The 17,679-nt window shown below is 41.3% G+C and overlaps 1 protein-coding gene across 1 annotated transcript in view; it reads left to right on the top strand.

Annotated features, from left to right (window-relative positions):
• The first annotated feature begins 4,042 nt into the window (after positions 1-4,042).
• Positions 4,043-17,679, top strand: part of cnbd1 (cyclic nucleotide binding domain containing 1) — a 58,102-nt gene continuing 44,465 nt past the window's right edge. Inside the window, exons 1-4 of the mRNA XM_021620571.3 lie at positions 4,043-4,285; positions 4,625-4,703; positions 4,978-5,094; positions 8,533-8,652. Coding sequence (XP_021476246.1) covers positions 4,252-4,285; positions 4,625-4,703; positions 4,978-5,094; positions 8,533-8,652 — 350 coding nt within the window. The 5' untranslated portion in view covers positions 4,043-4,251. The remainder of the gene's footprint in view (positions 4,286-4,624; positions 4,704-4,977; positions 5,095-8,532; positions 8,653-17,679) is intronic.

Raw genomic sequence — 17,679 nt, 5'->3', positions numbered from 1 at the left:
CATCTGTATTTTTTGAAGCTGTCTATATACCACCACAAACTGATGCTGACACTAAGACCGCACTCGATGAGCTGTATACGGCCATAAGCAAACAGGAAAACACTCATCCAGAGGCGGTGCTCCTAGTGGCCAGGGACTTTAATGCAGGGAAACTCAAATCCGTTTTACCTCATTTCTACCAGCATGTTAAATGTGTAACCAGAGGGAAAAACAAACAAAATGATTGTGGGGGCTGTCTTGTTAGACTTCAGTGCAGCTTTTGACATCATCGATCATAGTGTCCTGCTGGAAAAACATATATGTTATGGCTTTACACCCCCTGCTATAATGTGGATGAAGAGTTACTGTCTAACAGAACACAGTGGGTGTTCTTTAATGAAAGCCTCTTAAACATAATCCAGGTAGAAGCAGGAATTCCCCAGGGTAGCTGTTTAGAAAAAAGCAACGGGCCTATCTTTACTAACGACATGCCACTGGTTTTGAGTAAGGCAGTGAGTGTGTCTATGTACGTGGATGATTCAACACTATACACATCAGCTACTACAGCAACTGAAATGACTGTAACACTTACAAATAGCTGCAGTTAGTTTCGGAATGGGTAGCAAGGAAGTAGTCCTAAATATTTCCAAAACTATAAGCATTGTATTTGAGACAAATCATTCACTAAACCCTAAACCTCAACTACATTTTCTAATGAATAATGTGGAAATTGAGCAAGTTGAGGTGACTAAACTGCTTGGAGTTATCCTGGATTGTAAACTGTCATGGTCAAAACATATTGATACAACAGTAGCTAAGATGGGGAGAAGTTTGTCCACAATAAAGCGCTGCTTTGCCTTCTTAGCAACACTATCAACAAGGCAGGTCCTACAGGCCCTGGTTTTGTCACACCTAGACTACTGTTCAGTTGTGTGGTCAGGTGCCACAAAGAGGAACTTGTAAAACTGCAGTTGGCTCAGAACAGGGCAGCACGGTTGGCCCTCAAAAATACACAGAGAGCTAACATTAATGACATGCATGTCAATCTCGCATGGCTCAAAGTGGAACAGATTGACTTCCTCATTACTTGTTTTTATAATAGATGTTGACAAGTTGTAGTTACCGAGCTGTCTGTTTAAAATACTAGCACACAGCTCAGACACCCATGCATACCCCACAAGACATGCCACCAGAGGTCTCTTCAAAGTCCCCAAGTCCAGAACACACTATGGGAGGCGCACAGTCCTACATAGAGCCATGAATACATGGAACTCTATTCCACATCAGGTAACTGATGCAAGCAGTAGAATCAGATTTTAAAAGCAGGTAAAAATACACCTTATGGAACAACGGGAACTGTGAAGTAATACAAATATAGGCACAGACACATGCACACTATACACACACATGTACACATGGATTTTGCATTGTAGATATGTGGTAGTGGAGTATGGGCCTGAGGGCACACACTTAGTGTGTTCTGAATTCTGTAAGGAATGTATTGTAATGTTTTCAAAATTGTATAACTGACTTAATTAGGGATCCATAATAAATTCAAATACTCCACACACAGAGACTTGTACAAAGCTCTCCCTCACCATCCATTTGACAAATCTAACCATAATTCTATCCTCCTGATTCCTGCTTACAAGCAAAAACTAACTAGCAGGAAGCACCAGTCACTCGGTCAATAAGAAAGTGGTCAGATGAAGCAGATGCTAAGCCACAGGACTGTTTTGCTAGCAGAGACTTGAATATGTTCCGGGGCTCTTCCGATGCCATTGAGGAGTACCCCCCTCCTCAATGGCTTCATCAATAAGTGCATCGATAACATCGTCCACACAGTGACCGTACGTACCCCAACCAGAAGCTATGGATCACAGGCAATATCTGCACTTAGCTAAAGGAGCGGGACTCTAACCTTTTTAGAAATCCCGCTATGCCCTCCGACGAACCCTCAAACAGACAAAGCGGCAATACAGGACTAACATTGAATCATCGTACTACACCGGCTCCGATGCTCGTCGGATCTGGCAGGGCTTGCAAACTTTTACAGATGACAAAGGGAAGCACAGCCGCGAGCTGCCCAGTGACATGAAACTACCAGACGAGCCAAATTACCTCTATGCTCGCTTCAAGGCAAGTAATACCGAAGCATGCATGCGAGTATCAGCTGTTCCGGGCGACCGTGTGATCACGCACTCCGTAGCCGATGTAAGTAAAACCTTTAAACAGGTCAGCATTCACAGGGCCGCAGGGTCAGACAGATTACCAGGACATGTACTCAGAGCATGCGCTGATCAACTGGCAAGTGTCTTCACTGACATTTTCAACCTGTCCCTGACTGAGTCTGTAATACCAACATGTTTCACGCTTACCACCATAGTCCCTGTGCCCAAGAACACTAAGGTAACCTGCCTAAATGACTACCGACACGTAGTCTTCATGTAGCCATGAAGTGCTTTGAAAGGCTGGTCATGGCTCACATCAACACCATTTTCCCAGAACCCTAGACCCACTCTAATTTACATACCGCACCAACAGATCCACAGATGATGCAATCTCTATTGCACTCAACACTGCCCTTTCCCACCTGGACAAAATGAACACCTATGTGAGAATGCTATTTATTGACTACAGTTCAGCGTTCAACACCATAGTGCCCTCAAAGCTCATCACTAAGCTAAGGAACCTGGGACTAAACACTTCCCTCTGTAACTGGATCCTGGACTTCCTGATGGGCCACCCCCCAGGTGGTAAGGGTAGGTGACAACACATCCTCAACATGGGGGCCCCTCATGGGTGTGTGCTCAGTCCCTTCCTGTACTCCCTGTTCACTCATGACTGCATGGCCAGGTACGACTCCAACACCATCATCAATTTTTCTGATGACATAACAGTGTCACCAACAATGAAGAGACAGCATATAGTGAAGAGGTGAGAGACCTGGCCGTGTGGTGCCAGGAGAACAACCTCTCCCTCAATGTGACCAAGACAAAGGAGATAATTCTGGACTACAGGAAAAGGAGGACCGAGCACACCCTAATTCTCATCGGCAGGGCTGCAGTGGGCACGTTGAGAGCTTCAAGTTCCTTGGTGTCCACATCACCAACAAACTATCATGGTCCAAACACAGTCGTGAAGAGGGCACAACAAAGCCTATTCCCCATCAGGAGACTATACCAGGAGACTATACCAGGCGGTGCCAAAGGAAGGTCCTAAAAATGTTCAAAGACTCCAGCCACCCTAGTCATAGACTATTCTCTCTGCTACCGCATGGCAAGCGGTACAGGAGTGCCAAGTCTAGGTCCAAAATACTTCTTAACAGCTTCTACCCCAAAGCTATAAAACTCCTGAACAGCTAATCAAAGGGCTACCCAGACCCCTCTTTTACGCTGCTGCTACTCTCTGTTTATTATCTACGCATAGTCACTTTGACTCTACCTACATGTACAACATGTACATATTACCTCAATTACCTTGACCTTGACTAACCGGTGCCGCCGCACATTGATTCTGTACCGGTACCCCTGTATATAGCCTCGCTATTGTTATTTTACTGCTGCTGTTTAATTATTTGTTACTTTTATTTTAAAAAATTTAATGAACACTTTTTTAAAGCATTGTTGGTTAAGGGCTTGTAAGTAAGCATTTCACTGTAAGGTCTACACCTATTGTATTCGGTGCATGTGACAAATACAATTTTATTTTATTTTAATATTCAAAATGTATGACATGTTACAAATTCTAGCTACGTAGCTAGGTGGCTAACGTTAGCTAGGAGGTTAGGGTCAATGATTAGGGTTAAGTTTAGGAGTTATGTTAAATGGTTATGAGAAGGGTTAGCTGAAACGGTTATGGCTTGGGGAAGGATTATCTAAAAGAGTTAAGGTTAGGTTTAGGGGAAGAGTTAGCTAACATGCTACGTAGTTGCAAAGTAGCTAATTACCTAAAATGCTAAAGCTGTCCGTGATGATATTCCAACTCGCAACCTTTGGGTTGCCTTAAGTAACCATCTGTCTTATGTAATCATACCAAACGTTACATATCATAATAATACCAGATTTTCGTTTACTATGTTACGTATAGTCTGAGACCAGGCTGTTCCAACCTGTGAGGGTGTTACCATGGCGAGAGGAAACTAGCCAAACACATGTCAGTAGTATATTTTAAAAGCTTGGGGAACACTGGGCTGTGGGTTGTCAGGGGTATTTTGTTATTTCATTTTCTTTCTCTTCTTTACCCCAATTATATTATTTTATCCCGAGTGAAATGCAGTTTCATCCCTCTAGTTTGCAGCGCAAGGGTATGTTTTGCTTCTTTCAGGTGGTCAAAAGAGAAACAATGTTGCAGTAGTTTGCTATCATGCTAGCATCGGCAGCTAACTTCATAGAGATATCATGTTGATACATTGTGCGCACAACAATTACACTTTGTAGCTAGTTAGCTACTTACTGTAGGTGTGGCATCACGTCCTTCCTACAACAATGTGGTGGTGACCTTGAACAAAAAAAGTTTTACCTTCTAAGAAATATTATCGGAGCTAACTACAAAAAAATGGATCAACTGCCTGCCAAGTGAAGTTGCTGTTGATTTATTGAGTGCCACATTTATTACGCCAACCTCTATCCATGTCTCTCATCAGATGATCAGAAAATCCTGGGGATAGATTACACTAATTTGAAGGCTTTGTGCAGAATCCACGGGCTTAGACTCAGAGACAGGTAGGCCTATGACTCTCTACTCTACCTTTTATGAATTAAGCTTCTTTCAGTTTCAGTTTATTCATATCAGTCAGTGACAGTGTACATCGGAGACCTGTATTTAACGTGGTGGTTTCTAAAATACCAACAGATGCCTACAATATCAATATTGTAGGCTACTATGGGCACTTTTTTAAAAATTCATCATGATTCAGAATAGCTCTTGCACTCTAAATCACATCATCACATTTAATCAGTTTGTTGTTTTACTCCTTTGATAAACTTGTTTTTACAGCAACAGATACCAATCAACTGAAGAGGCCCATAACGATTTCATGAACTCCTATCGAAATATATTTCTCCTGCCAAAGAAAATGGTTGCCCGGAACCCTTTCCAGGCAGATAGCAAAGTGTAAGTATCTTACAGCTAGACAACAACACCCTATGCAAAACCAATGTCCTCTTCTGGGTAGACTACTTTTATAAATGAATCACGGACAGCCAGATAGCAGCATACAGTTCTCACGGATCATTATTTTAAATAAAGAGTTAACATAAGAAAATTGTCAATTTAACAGTAGGAGTGGTTGCCCGAACACCGATTAAGCCTAGTCCTGGACTAAAAGACAAGTTCAATGGGAAATCTTCATAGGAAATAGTTTTTAGTCCAAGACTAGGCTTAATCCGTGTCTGGGGAACCGTCCATAGAAGTTTGTGAAGAAGAAAATGGGATGACTGCCTTTCTGTGCACTGTGCTTTTTCTAGATACCAGCAGATGTTCGTAGCTAATTGTTTTCAAAGCCAGACTAGTGTCGCAAGAAATGATTGAGGTTTTCCACGTCTTATGAGGCTACATGTTTATGAACCTAAGTAGAGGGGGATGCTTTCAGTAGCATCCAGTTAAAAAAAGAAATTGTTTCTCCATGTAGTAAATAACCAAATGGAGAGAGAGAGGCGAGGGGGTGAAGAGTGCAGATGCACCACTATTTTATACCTTTCCAATGTTTACTGATGCAAGGAGGGCGGTCATTAGATCTCTCCATCTCATCCATTAAACTGATTAAGCTCAGAGTTCGAGCTGCGGACCTTTTCGCCAAAGCTCTCACTCACTCCCTAAGCCAGAAAGCTAAGTGCATGTAGATCTTGCTTTGCACTGTAATGAATTCACAGAACGTTTAAGAAATAGACCTCTCCATAGTGGAAGAAGAACAATATAAAAAAAAAAAAATATTCATAACATTTTACTTTAACTTTGACAAACGTTTAAGCAAGAAAAAAAAGGTAAACAAGTGAAAAGCAGCGTGGGCTGTTTTTACTAAGTGCCCTGGAGTGGAGTGACGCACAGTAGTGAAACCTGTCAATCAAACATGGTTTGACAACACAACAACAAACCCACTCACAGAGAGACAGATGCATTGAGTAATACATCATGTGTTACAGTGGAAAGAAAGGAAGCACTACTTTCAGCTACTATAGAAATTAGTGTTCTGGTGGGCAGTGACATATGAGTCACAGCTTTAATTGCCGTGAATATAGATCCGCTCTCAGTCAGGGTTAGGCCGCTTGAAAAGGCCTTGCCATGAGAATGCCGGTACCGGTACTCATTTTGGGTGCCAGTATTCTTTATATTTACACTACCGTTCAAAAGTTTGGGGTCACTTCGAAATGTCCTTGTTTTTGAAAGAAAAGCACATTTCTTGTGCATTAAAATAACATCAAATTGATCAGAAATACAGTGTAGACATTGTTAATGTTGTAAATGACTATTGTAGCTGGAAATGGCTGATTTCTAATGGAATATCTACATAGGTGTACAGAGGCCCATTATCAGCAACCATCACTCCTGTGTTCCAATGGTACGTTGTGTTAGCTAATCCAAGTTTATCATTTTAAAATACTAATTGATCATTAGAAAGTGCTTTTGCAATTATGTTAGCACAGCTGAAAACTGTTAAAAAGCAATAAAACTGGCCTTCTTTAGACTAGTTGAGTATCTGGAGCATCAGCATTTGTGGGTTTGATTACAGGCTCAAAATGGCCAGAAACAAATAACTTTCTTTTGAACCCCGTCAGTCTATTCTTGTTCTGAGAAATGAAGGCTATTCCATGTGAGAAATTGCCAAGAAACTGAAGATCCCTTCACAGAACAGCGCAAACAGGCTCTAACCAGAATAGAAAAAGGAGTGGGAGGCCTCGGTGCTCAACTGAGCAAGAGGACAAGTACATTAGAGTGTCTAGTTTGAGAAACAGACACCTCCACAAGTCCACAACTGGCATCTTTATTAAATAGTACCCACAAAACACCAGTCTCAGCGACTCCGGGATGCTGGCCTTCTAGGCAGAGTTGCCACAAAAAGCCATATCTCAGACTGGCCAATAAAAAGAAAAGTTAGGCAAAAGAACACAGACACTGGACAGAGGATGATTGTTAAAAAGTGTTATGGACAGACTATTCTAAGTTTTTAGGTGCTCCGATCACAAAGAAGAACTTTCGTGAGACGCAGAAAAGATGCTGAAGGAGTGCTTGATGCCATCTGTCAAGTATGGTGGAGGCAATGGGATGGTCTGGGGGTGCTTTGGTGGTGGTAAAGTGGGAGATTTGTACAGGGTAAAATGGATCTTGAAGAAGGAAGGCTATCACTCCATTTTGCAACGCCCTGTGGACGGCACTTAATTGGAGCCAATTTCCTCCTACAACAGGACAATGACCCAAAGTACAGCTCCTAACTATGCAATAACTATTTAGGGAAGAAGCAGTCAACTGGTCAGTCTATAAGGGAGTGGCCAGCACAGTCACCAGATCTCAACCCTATTGAGCTGTTGTGGGAGCAGCTTGACCGTATGGTACGTAAGAAGTGCCCATCAAGCCAATCCAAGTTGTGGGAGGTGCTTCAGGAAGCATGGGGTTAAATCTCTTCAGATTACCTCAACAAATTGGCAACTAGAATGTCAAAGATCTGCAAGGCTGTAATTGCTGCAACTGGAGGATTCTTTGACGAAAGCAAAGTTTGAAGGACACTATTATTTAAATTAAAAATCATTATTTATAACCTTGTCAACGTCTTGACTATATTTCCTATTCATTTTGCAACTCATTTCATGTATGTTTTCAAGGAAAACAAGGACATTTCTAAGTGACCCCAAACTTTTGAACGGTATTGTAGGTGCAGGAGCTGCACAATACTCTTATCTAATATTATAGAAGAGGAACAGAAGCTCAAGCAGCAAAACATGATAGGTGCTGGTACTCAGCTCCGGTGAGCTCCTGCCCAGGTCAAGCACTGTTAATAGGATTAGTCTACATAGGACATGCCACTATGATTAACTTAACCTAGTTCAATGAAGTGAGTTTGTCAGTGGGGTCTCGTTCTCTGGTTGACAGAAAGTAAACATGCTCAATGTGACGTTTCCCCTGAGAGGACTTAAGTGTCGTCAGTTGAAATGTGTTTCCTCCTACACATTGGTGCTGCTGGCGTCCGGGTTAAGTGGGTGGGTGTTAAGGATCGTGGTTTGGCGGGCCATGTTTCGGAGAACACATCCGACCTTCATCGCATGACTCAGGTAGCCTAGTGGTTAGAGCGTTGGACTAGTAACCGACAGGTTGCAAGATCGAATCCCTGAGCTGACAAGGTAAAAATATGTCGATCTGACCCTGAACAAGGCAGTTAACCTGGGCCGTCATTGAAAATAAGAATTTGTTCTTCAGTTCTTACTGAACTGTCTTGCCTAGTTAAATAAAGGTAAAATAAGACTCTCTCCCGAGCCCTTGAGGAGTTGCAGCGATGAGAGAAGATCGCAATTTGGGGAGAAAAGGGGGGTAAAAAATAATTGTTGTCATTGTTCCCACCAGCGCTCCCGGCCCTGAGAAGCTGAAGGCCAGTGAGAGCCAGGAAGTGAACAGGAACCAAGGTCACGGGAGACAGACTCAAGAGACACTCATCAACCAAATGATCAAAGCCCTCAAAAAGTTGTGAGTAGAGAATTGTCATGGTGATAAAGCCATGTCCTGATCTACCGGCTGGTGGGCGAGATAAATCCTGATCTAATACTGAGGCGAGTTCAATAAAGGCTTGTTTGCAGCGAACATGTTGCCAGAGTGACAATTTCAGTTGAACGATTTGAACGAGCATTCCAATATGTTCGGTGAAACATCGAACAGTTACTTTTTGTAAGGATTACTGTGGCTTTTTAGCGACAATATTCAAACATAAAACAACTTAACTATTCCTACTAAATATAGTAGAAAGTCTACATGGCCACTTTATTATTTTTAGCAGCAGTTTAGACCCGAAACACACTTACGTTCAGTGCACATTATCATCTCAGACTGTTGGCTAACACAAAACAAATGGAATATGTTAGCCAACATCAGCAAATTATTTCCCTTGTTGAACGCAACTCTAGTTATATTGAAGTAAAGAGTATATACTGTGATGTATGCACATTTAAGTGCAAGAACATAACTCCTGTCCACGATATATTATTGCATGCGTTCGTTGCATCTTTAAAAAAAAACGTGGTATTACCTTGAAGTAGTATATATTACTGTATAATATCCCTGCACATAACTTCTGTAGCTTAAATTAATTCAGGTTTGTACTGTACAGTACAGTATCTCTGGTTGAGTCATAGACAAACAATGCTGTGAATATTGCACTTCTCTCCAAAACCAGAAGGGGGCAGTGTATTCCCCTTGTAACTGTCTCATCATCAAATTTTCTGAACATGTGCTGCGCTGCGCTCCTTCTTCACATTTCCCCCCTTGGCTGGCCAACGGATGATGAAGTACTGTTTTCATTAGAATTAGCCAGATGCAGTCGAGGATCATTCTGGCTGCGTCCCAAATGGCACCATATTCATTTTCCCTATACAGTGCACCTTTTGAATGGGTTCCATATGGCTCTGGTCAAAAGTAGTGCACATTGTAGGGAATAGGGTGCCATTTGGGTCAGAGCCCTGAGTTCTACAACAACAACTCCAGCAGCATGACATATTAAGAATGTCAAATCAATAGCATTTGGTGCCTCTACTACACATGGAACTGTCTCAAAGTAAACGAACCAAATCACTATACCAGCCCCAGACCTCCTTGTAATCATCAAAGCTCCTTGTAGCCTTGATTCATTTGGATGGGACAGACAGTTTATGTATGCCCTTTTGCCTTCATGTTTTGATTTCCCTGCTATCATGGTTAATCACTGTGAGATTATCCCAGACCAGCATGTTCAGTAAATGAGTTTATTTGGCCCTCCCTGGCCATATCATGACGAAAGGTTGTGTCTGAAATGGCACCCTAATCCCAACATGCAGTGCCTTCAGAAAGTATTCACACCCCTTTACTTTTCCCACATTTTGTTGTGTTACAGCCTGAGTTTAAAATTGATTAAATTGAGATTTTGTGTCAGTTATCTACACATAATAACCCATAATGTCAAAGTGGAAATGTTTTTAGAAATATTTATAAATAAATAAAAAATGAAAAGTTTAAATGTCTTGAGTCTACTCTAAGCAATCAGCCCATTTGTTATGGCAAGCCTAAATAAGTTCAGGAGTAATATTTGCTTAACAAGTCATATAGACTGAGTCCAGGCAACTTACTATGTATAACAATAGTATTTTTTGTATGACTACCTCATCTCTTTACCCCACACATACCGTTATCTGTAAGGTCCCTCAGTTGAGCAGTGAATTTCAAACACCTGTTGGTAGATGGGTAAAAATAAAAAAAAACATACCTTGAATATCCCTTTGAGCATGGTGAAGTTATTAATTACACTTTGGATGGTGTGCCAATACACCCAGTCTCTACAAAAATACATTTGTCCTTCCTAACTTAGTCACCATGAGGCCAATGGTGACTTTAAAACAGAGTTTAATGGTTGTGATAGGAGAAAACTGAGGATGGATCAATAACATTGTAATTACTCCACAATTTTAACCTAATTGACAGAGAAAAAAGGAAGCCTGTACAGAATAAAAATATTCCAAAACATGCATCCTGTTTGCAACAAGGCACTAAAGTAAAACTGCACAAAAAAATTGGCAAAGCAATTACGTTTTTATCCTGAATACAAAATAGTATATTTGGGGCAAATTCAATATAACACATTACTGAGTACCACTCTTCATATTTTCAAGTATTGATGTGGCTGCATCATGTTATGGGTATGCTTGTACTCATGATAAAAAACAGAGTGGAGCTAAGCACAGGCAATATCCTAGAGGAAAACCTGGTTATTTTCACCAGACAATGAGAGATGAATTCACCTGTCAGCAGGACAATAACCTAAAACACAAGGCCAAATCTACACTGGAGTTGCTTACCAAGAAGACAGTGAATGTTCCGGAGTGGCTGAATTACAGTTTTGACTTAAATCTGCTTGAAAATATATGGCAAGACCTGAAAATGTTTGGGTGATCAATTTGACAGAGCTTGAAGAATTTTGAAAAGAATAATGGGCAAATGTTGCCCAATCCAAGTGTGAAAAAGCTCTTATTGACTTTTCCAGAAAAACTCTTTAATCACTGCCAAAAGTATTTCTAACATGTATTAACTCAGGACTAGGACTCTTCATATAATTAATTCAAATGCCTTTATTAGTAAAGGCATTTTAATTCATTATATGAAGAGTGCCTTGGTCCTCCTTTCTTTTTGATGACCAATTTACCCCTTTTACCAAAGAGCACCTTCTATCTACCAAAATGTACTATTGTGTACCTTAGTAGCGCTTCCCTCCCTCCTCTTTCTACAAGATATATTAGTATTTTATATTTAATATAATAATAATTTACAAATGTTAGCATTTTTTCTTCCACTTTGACATTACAGAGTATTTTGTGTAGATTGTAGACAAGAAATGGCAAATAAATTAATTTTAGTCTGACTTTGTAACACAACAAAATGTGGAAAGAAGTCAAGGGGGTGTGAATACTTTCTGAGGACTCTGTAGTGCAGTACTTCCTTCCTATAGCGAATAGGGTGCAATTTCAGATGCCGAGATGGACGTCCCTCCGGTGAGATAAGGTAGCAACATCCTCCTGGCCGACATGTTTCTATTTGGGGTGTCTGTTTCCAGCCTGCCTGTGTAGAATGGATTCATTGACATTCCTAATGTTTTTATTTAATCTTTCCTTTTCATCGAGGCAGTGGGTTTTTACAAAGTTGCATTATTAGCTTCTCTTTCTCTGGTAGTGTTGGACAGAGCAGAGAGAGAGAGGCCTCAGAGTGCTGTAGTATTTCATTGAGGGGATCATTGGGATATAATGTGTTGTACAGTAGGTGTGTGAAGTACTATTAGAACGAAGCCCCTCAGTGTCATCACCGACTCGCTATTCAAACATTACATCAGGGTTGGGGTCAATACCATTAAAATGAGTCAATTCAGAAAGTACACTGAAATTCCAATTCCATTGAATGCTTTCAATTAGGAAAATTTGAAATTTGAATTTGGTTTTCTTTCTGAATTGACTAATTGAAATGGAATTGACCCCAACTCATGTCTTCTCTATGTTCCTTACACAGTGCTCTGTTATATAAAGACAAAGGATTTAGAGAAAGCATTTTATATTACTGCAGTAAGGCTCCTGGCTCTGAATCCGAAAAAGCGCCACACAGGTTTGGCAGGGTTTTGTACAAAACCCATGTTACCCACCTTCCTCGAAATATCCATTGTCTGAAGCAATCAGAGACAAAACTAACTGCACCAACCTCCCACCAACCTTTGTGCAGTACTAAGCTACTGTATTATTCCTACTTTAAAGCTCTGTCAGTGTGTTGTTTTACCATCGGCTTATCTTCTGATCTGAGGTCAGTGTGTCAGCATCAGCAACAACAGGAGGAAGGTCAAGGTTAATGAAAGGTATCTCTCTCTCCTCTCTGCCACCTGGCCTACACAGATGGAACTACAGATAGCACCATTCTTTCCCTCCCATCCATATGCCTGGTCTGACTGACTATGCAGCCCTGCCTGCACTGTTTTGGCCCTAGGCTCCTGCCCTGCTTTCCTCGCTGCTTCCCTAGTTTTTCACTTCCTCTCTGTAAACTGTTTGCACTAGGCTGGGGTATCTTCATATCTAGGCTGTGGATGCCAACTGCAATCTGTCAGGTTTAAGAATAAGTCTGTCTAAAAGATCTGCACTCTGGCATGAGGAAACAAGTGTTGAGGTTGTTTCTATGTTAAAACATTTATCAGTTGTTCAAATCAAATGTAATTTGTCATGTGCTTGGTAAAACAACAGGTGTAGACTTAACTGTGAAGTGCTTTCTTAAGGGCCCTTCCCAACAACGCAGATTATAAAAAAAAAAAAAAGAGGTAATAACACGAGGAATAAATATACAATGAATAACGATAATGACAAGGGTACGAGGTAAATATGTACTCATAGGTAGTGACTAGGCAACAGGATAGATAATAAACAGTATGTGACGAGTCAAGAGTTAGTACAAAGGGGGGGTCAATACAGATAGTCCGGGTATCTATTTGGTTAACTATTTAACTGTTCAGGGTCCTGTTGGTTCCAGACTTGGTGCATCGGTACTGCTTGCCGTGCGGTAGCAGGGAGAACAGTCTATGACTTGGGTGGCTGGAGTATTTGACAATTTTTAGGGCCTTCCTCTGACACCGCTTGGTATAGAGGTCCTGGATGGCAGGGAGCCCGGCCTCAGTAGTGTACTGGGCCGTACACACTACGCTCTGTAGCGCCTTCCGGTCGGATGCCAAGCAGTTTTCATACCAAGCGGTGATGAAGACAGTCAAGATGCTCTTAATGGTGCAACTGTAGAACTTTTTGAGGATCTGAGGTCCCAGGCCAAATCTTTTCAGCCCCCAGAAGGGGAAGAGGCATTGTCTTGCCTTCTTCACAACTGTGCTGGTGTGTGTGGACCATGTTAATTCTTTAGTGATGGGGACACCAAGGAACTTGAAGCTCCTGACACGCTCCACTACAGCCCTGTTGATGTGGATGCGGGCCTCCATTTCCTTTTGTCCACCATCAGCTCCATTGTCTTGCTGACGTTGAGGGAACCACACTGCCAGGTCACTGACTTCCTTCCTATAAGCTGTCTTATTGTCATCGGTGGTCAGGCCTACCGCCGTTGTGTCGTCAGCTAACTTAATAATGGCGTTGGAGATGTGCACAGCCATGCAGTCCTGGGTGAACAGGGAGTACAGGAGGGTACTAAGCACGCACCCCTGAGGGGCCCCTGTGTTGAGGGTCAGGCCTAGTTTTAATCTATTCTAACAAGTGCAGTTATTGTAGTTCTCTGCCTGTGAAATATGTATACTCAAAATAGAGTTAAGGGAATAATCTGTCTGTAGTCCAGTTACGGTATTACACAAGTCTCTTCAGAGAGAAATAACCAAACGGTCTTGTTGAAATAGCAAAAGAAAATTGGCATCAGTGAAAGGGTGCATGTTGTGCTTCCTATTGATCTTTAGAAAATAGATTCACACTTTTGTTTTGAACATGTCATGAACAGATAAATGGGAGTTAAAGGCACTGAATGTGTATTGCACACACAGTGTGATTTCTACATTCTGTGCTGACACACATACTCGTTCTTTTATCCTCGTGGGGACCTACAATGTCTTTCAATTCAAAATCCTGTTTTGCCTAAAATAGCCCCACGAGGGAGACTTTTCCTTGTTTTTCTAACCTTGTGGGGACACTTGGGGATTTCAGGTCCTCACAAGGATAGAAGAACAAGACCACGCGCGTCTCTTCCATGTCTGTGTGCTAGCACTGGGAGCAGGAAGTGTGTGTGTGTACCTTGCAACCACCCTGCCCCTTCCCACCCGTGCCTCGATGGACAACCCAGGCCGACAGCCTCAGCGCCGGTGCTTCTGGGTAATGGTCCGAGGGAGAAGGGGGCCTCTGATGCTCTGGCCAGCAGGAAGAAATAGGCTTGTTTTATGAAGGAAACTGGCCCACACAACCTGCTTTGTCTGCACTTTCACTCTGTTTTTGTTTTATTTCATGTATTTATTTTTCTTTATGAATCAGCGCCCTGCTCTGCTCTGCTCTGTCCCATCCCTCTCCACTCCTCTATGCTTTCCATTCCGAAAGGATTTCCTCTTTCCAACCGTTCTAGTGTTGGGAGCTTCCTCAGCTACGGGATGCCGCTATGAGTTGGTTTGGGAAAAATGGTGTAACCTACCTACTTTTCTTTTGTCTGTCTGTCTTGTCTGTAGTCCAATCCAACCAGGTTGTGGGCAAAGATTTATTGTGCTGTGTGTATGTCTTTATTTACACGTGTGTTGTGACTGGTGTAGGGTTGCAAAACCTACTGGTAATTTACCAAAGTTACAGGAACTTTCGGTAATTAACAGGCAATCTATTGTATCTTTGGTCATGTATTTATGTATAGTATTATTTTTTTGTGTCCATATTGTCCATGAGTTTCTAGTGGATAGACCATATAGTTCAAGAGAGATTTGGCATTATTTTCAATAAGCTCTACAATTCTCCCAACTATCAAGTTTTTTTCACAACTGCCACCAGTTTGGCACCAACACTTTTAAAACAAAGAAATTGACACGGTAAAATAAATAAGTGTGTAAAAAAAGGAGATTTCATGCTGAAACCCTCATATTAAACACAATAGTATTCACTAAGTTGATGGTTTACATTTAGCATAATGTTTTACAGCTTTCCCAGTCTCTTATTTGATTATTTTATATTTTACCTGTGATAAGGCAACACAGAGGCCCAGAGATTATTACAGATGTACCCAAAAGGCCACTAGATGTCATGCGATAATATTTCCCCCAAAACCTGGTAGTTTACCTCTAAACTTCAAAAGGTACCAGTAATATACCCTCTCTTTGCAACCCTAGAATGGTGTGTGTGCGTTGTGACTAAAATATTGTACCTAGAAAGATTTATATCAATAGCACAATGACAACACAAACCAGAAATCCAAGAAAATCTTGTAACACTGGAGCCCAGATCTAAGCATCTCATTATGAGGTAGTGATGGGAGAGAGACTGCAAGATAATCAGACCATTCAGTATACGGTCTGTCTGCACATTTAGGCTTTTTCAATCTATTTCAAAAGATAAGTCAAATACAATAGACACAGAGAGAGAGAGAAGAGCCAGACAGACCTAGAATCTACCTCTATGTGATATACTCTCAGAACACAGCAAATCAATGTTGCTGTATGCCTTCAGCTATTAATTTGCCTGATTCATCCTCCTCCACTGATGGGCTGGTGCTCCGAAACCCATCTATTATCATTATCCATCTATTTGGCAGACACCATTATCCAATATTACCTCTTACAGTAAATCTGTGTGTATGTGTGTGTGTATATATCAAAACATATTATATATATATATTTCTTCATCTTTATGGAGGGTAATAACAGGGTGTCTTACTCCAAGCTAAAGGGGATATACAATGCTGTGGGGATCTGTATCAAGGATGCAAACTTGTATGGCTGAATGCTTCAGAGGTATTTATCAGACAATGTGTCTGTGACGACTATCGTGATGTCAATGTCTAAAACCACAGGTCCAACCATCGCATGCAGCCCAGGCAAATCAAGTCTTCTCGGGGTTTTACTAGAGAACTAAGATCTACATTAAATTTTTGGGGCTCTTATCTAGAGTGACTTCATTTGAAGTGTATTCAACTAAAGTAGGCAAAACCACCAACAACCACCATTTATATATGTATATACACACACACACACTACCGTTCAAACGTTTGGGGTCACTTAGAAATGTACGTTTTTGAAAAAAGCTATTTTCTGTCCATTAAAATAACAAAATGAATTGATCATTAGAAAACCCATTTGCAATTATGTTAGCACACCTGAAAACTGTTGTAAAGAAGCAATAAAACTGTCCTTCTTTAGACTAGAAGGCCAGCATCCCGGTGTCGCCTCTTCACTGTTGACATTGAGACTGGTTTTTCTAGACCTGAACCCCATTGAAAACCTCTGGAATGTGATCAAGGGGAAGATGGATGGTCTCAAGCCATCAAACAAAACCAAGTTGCTTGAAATGATGTGCCAGGAGTGGCATAAAGTCACCCAACATCAATGTGAAAGACTGGTGGAGAGCATGCCAAGACGCATGAAAGCTGGGATTGAAAATTAGGGCTATTCCACCAAATATTGATATCTGAACTCTTCCTAAGTTCAAACATTTAGTATTATGTTGTTTAAAAATGAACTTATTTTCTTTGTGTTCTCGGTCTGACAACACTGCACCTTTTGTTATTTGACCAGTTGTAATTTTTTGCAAATAAATGCTCTAAATGACAATATTTATATTTGGGAGAAATGTTGTCAGTAGTTTATAGAATAAAACATGTTCATTTTACCAAAACACATACCTATAAATAGTAAAACCAGAGAAACGGATCATTTTGCAGTGGTCTCTTCATGTTTCATTCCAGGGTTTTTCTTTACTTTTACCTACATTGTAGTTGTTACGCACGCCTCTATGAAGAGGGAACGCAACACCCTGCTACAACTAAACTCTCCGTGAAGTGAAAAAGGTATGGACTGTAGGTGCGAGTAAGGATGACAACAGGCAGAATGTGGTACCGTTTACAAGGACTTTATTCCTTTACACGGTAATATGGGGAAAAGGGGCTGGACGGAACCAAAGCAAAGAAAGTAATTCTCAAAGCCCCCCCTCTCCTATCTTACCTGCCTACCCACTACTTACCTAATTTAGCACCACCTGGTGCCCTAACCAAAATACAGGGGGTGGTCCGCCCAGGTCTTACCTAGTGTGCCTAGACAGTGAATATACTACGGGTATATGTATGCCCGCGGGCCTCTTGCCTAAACACTCCCAAGGTGCCTTCCCCTTCTCCCCTGGGAACAAATTAAACAGAATATTAAACAATTTCAAACAAACTAAGAAACAAAGTACATCAAATAAGCTCTATCTGAGCAACAAACTCACAAAACATACCAACTTCCCAGCAATGAACACCCATCAAAATCATCTAGCAAAATCTCTGCAATGACCTCCAAGC

The sequence above is a fragment of the Oncorhynchus mykiss genome, chromosome 11, assembly GCF_057628025.1.
Source record: "Oncorhynchus mykiss isolate SJ-2025 chromosome 11, ASM5762802v1, whole genome shotgun sequence".
Classification (NCBI taxonomy): domain Eukaryota; kingdom Metazoa; phylum Chordata; class Actinopteri; order Salmoniformes; family Salmonidae; genus Oncorhynchus; species Oncorhynchus mykiss.
Note: the sequence above shows the minus strand (reverse complement) of the source record. Positions and strands in the feature narration are given on the sequence as shown.